The sequence below is a fragment of the Neomonachus schauinslandi genome, unplaced genomic scaffold (genome assembly GCF_002201575.2).
Source record: "Neomonachus schauinslandi unplaced genomic scaffold, ASM220157v2 HiC_scaffold_2672, whole genome shotgun sequence".
NCBI lineage: Eukaryota > Metazoa > Chordata > Mammalia > Carnivora > Phocidae > Neomonachus > Neomonachus schauinslandi.
The window spans coordinates 2,489-4,825 of NW_025411361.1; the positions used below are offsets into that span (position 1 = coordinate 2,489).

The 2,337-nt window shown below is 42.1% G+C and overlaps 1 protein-coding gene across 1 annotated transcript; it reads left to right on the forward strand.

The window, feature by feature from the left end:
- Positions 1-2,019: 2,019 nt before the first annotated feature.
- LOC123323931 (histone H4) lies at positions 2,020-2,337 on the forward strand. Its single transcript, XM_044912461.1, has one exon. It carries the CDS (start codon positions 2,023-2,025, stop codon positions 2,332-2,334), a length of 312 nt encoding a protein of 103 aa, XP_044768396.1. The 5' UTR covers positions 2,020-2,022; the 3' UTR covers positions 2,335-2,337.

Below are 2,337 nucleotides of genomic sequence, written 5' to 3' on the forward strand. Positions count from 1 at the left end.
AGACATAACTTTTTTAATGTGAAAGACTCAGCTTGGCAGGGCAGACATGTGATTATGAAACTCTAATCTTATCTGCTGTGGATTGTCCTCCCCTCCGTAGCCCCAGGCCCTTCTCCCATTCCTTAGCTGGGGATGTCATAGAAGCCTTAATTGCTTGACTGCCTTTAAGTCTTATTTTTTACAGGGCTTTTGTACATTCGAAATTGAATGTTTTTGTCCTGTTAATCTGTTTTATGTCATTTTAATTAGTAGATCAGCCAAAGAACCTAGAAGGAAATAAGGGGAAAATGTCCAGCTCCTACACAATATACAAAGATGAAGAACTCACTCTTTTAAAGATGTCTGTTTTTCTGCCCCAGTTAATCAGTGCGATGCAGTTATGATAAAAATTCCAAGAGGGTTCCTTTTTCCTTTAAACCTGAAACAAGTTACAGTATTTTGAAGGGGAGCAGAATATATCATCTCAAAATATGCCTCTTTGAGTATGTATGATAAACTTACATGCACAACAGTTATTGCTGAATGTGGTAAGAATTTTGTGGAAAATGTAGTAATATTAATCAAATACCACAACATCTACATCTTCTCTGACAAAGCATTTCAATTCTAGGTTATCCTCAAGAAATAAATTATGTACAGATCTCCTTTAAAATAGAAAAAATAGAAAGCACATTATGTTAAATACTAGAGATTTTACTTAAAATGTATCATAGAAAATGCTTGTGATGGAGTATTACACAGACATAAATAATCCCTTTTTTCACTTTCCCTAGTGTAAGTTTTCCAAAGATTCAACTGAAAACAGATTTCCTTTGGCAAAGGAAATTGACTAAACTATAGAACAGAATAGAATTTTTAGTAATGGTTCTGTGAGAGCAGGAGGCCCTTCTAGCCTCTAAACTGACGTGAGACAGATTAGCAGGAAAATACCAAGTTGACATAAGACAGATTAATAAGAAAATATAAACTATAATGGTATACATACCGGGAATCCATACAGACATGAAATTTCAAAGGCAGTCAAGTAAAATGAAGTATATATGTCTTTCTGAACTAAGGAGAAGGGGATGGGAGTCTGGAACTTCAAAGGGGAGGAATGTAATTCACAGGAAGAGTAAATGCCTGGTAAATAAAATGTTTCTGGGCCACTCAGAAAAAATGGAACATAAAGGGCTTTGATCAAACTGGCCTTGCTCCCCCCCCATCATCTGTACCTAGCGCATAGTATAAAACAGTTCTCTGCTGTGATAACTCTCTTCCTGAAGCAGGTCCTCTATCTAATTTCCTTTTAGGCAGTTGTGGAGGAGGTAAAAAGCTTTTCCAAAATTTGCTGGATTTTAATAATCTTCACGTCAAAGGGAGCCATCGTAGGGTGGCCTGCCTTTGGCCCCTACAGTTCCAAGTATAGTGTTAAAAGTGGTACATCAATCAATAGGGAAAACAATTATTTTAAACATGTGGCTTATTAAGGAATTGCCAGGGAATTGGTTAAAGTGTGCTATAGAGAATTCTTAAGAAGGAGTAACAAGTAGATATTAAAAACAACTTTTTTTGTCTTTAGAAAAGGGAAATTAAAATGTAATCAGTGTAAAGAAGTTCCAAAACGTCATACACGGCACTGTGAATTTTCTTTGAAAAAATATGTGCACCTATCTATTCACCAAAGTCCCAAACTAGCCAGCAGGACTAAGTGTTCCCTGTGTGCTGGGATAAAAGGTTGTTATCTTATTACTTCCCTTTTTTGTATTTCTCACAACATTCGCGCTTGGCGTTCGCATTGGAAAGCAATTTTTAAAGTTTTCAAACAGAGTAACAAAATGGTTACGAGGTACAAACAAAACATAGTACAGGAAACCTAAGACTTGTTTTTGTTTTTGTTTTTTTTTTGGTCTCGTCACATTCCCTCCCCCCACGGGGTGGCACTTCCCGTCTGTCTGAGGTTCTCAGTTCGGTCCGCAGCAGCGGGATAAAGGCTGCAGCACGGGGGACGGGACCAGACGTTCTGCGGTCTCCCCTCTCGGCATGTCCGGTCGCGGCAAGGGCGGGAAGGGCCTGGGCAAGGGCGGCGCCAAGCGCCACCGCAAGGTGCTGCGCGACAACATCCAGGGCATCACCAAGCCCGCCATCCGGCGGCTGGCCCGGCGCGGCGGCGTCAAGCGCATCTCCGGCCTCATCTACGAGGAGACCCGCGGGGTGCTCAAGGTGTTCCTGGAGAACGTGATCCGGGACGCCGTCACCTACACGGAGCACGCCAAGCGCAAGACGGTCACGGCCATGGACGTGGTCTACGCGCTCAAGCGCCAGGGCCGCACCCTCTACGGCTTCGGGGGCTGAGCC

Excerpts from the sequence above, each read along its gene's own strand:
- LOC123323931 (XM_044912461.1), top strand. The coding sequence starts at position 2,023 with ATGTCCGGTCGCGGCAAGGGCGGGAAGGGCCTGGGCAAGGGCGGCGCC.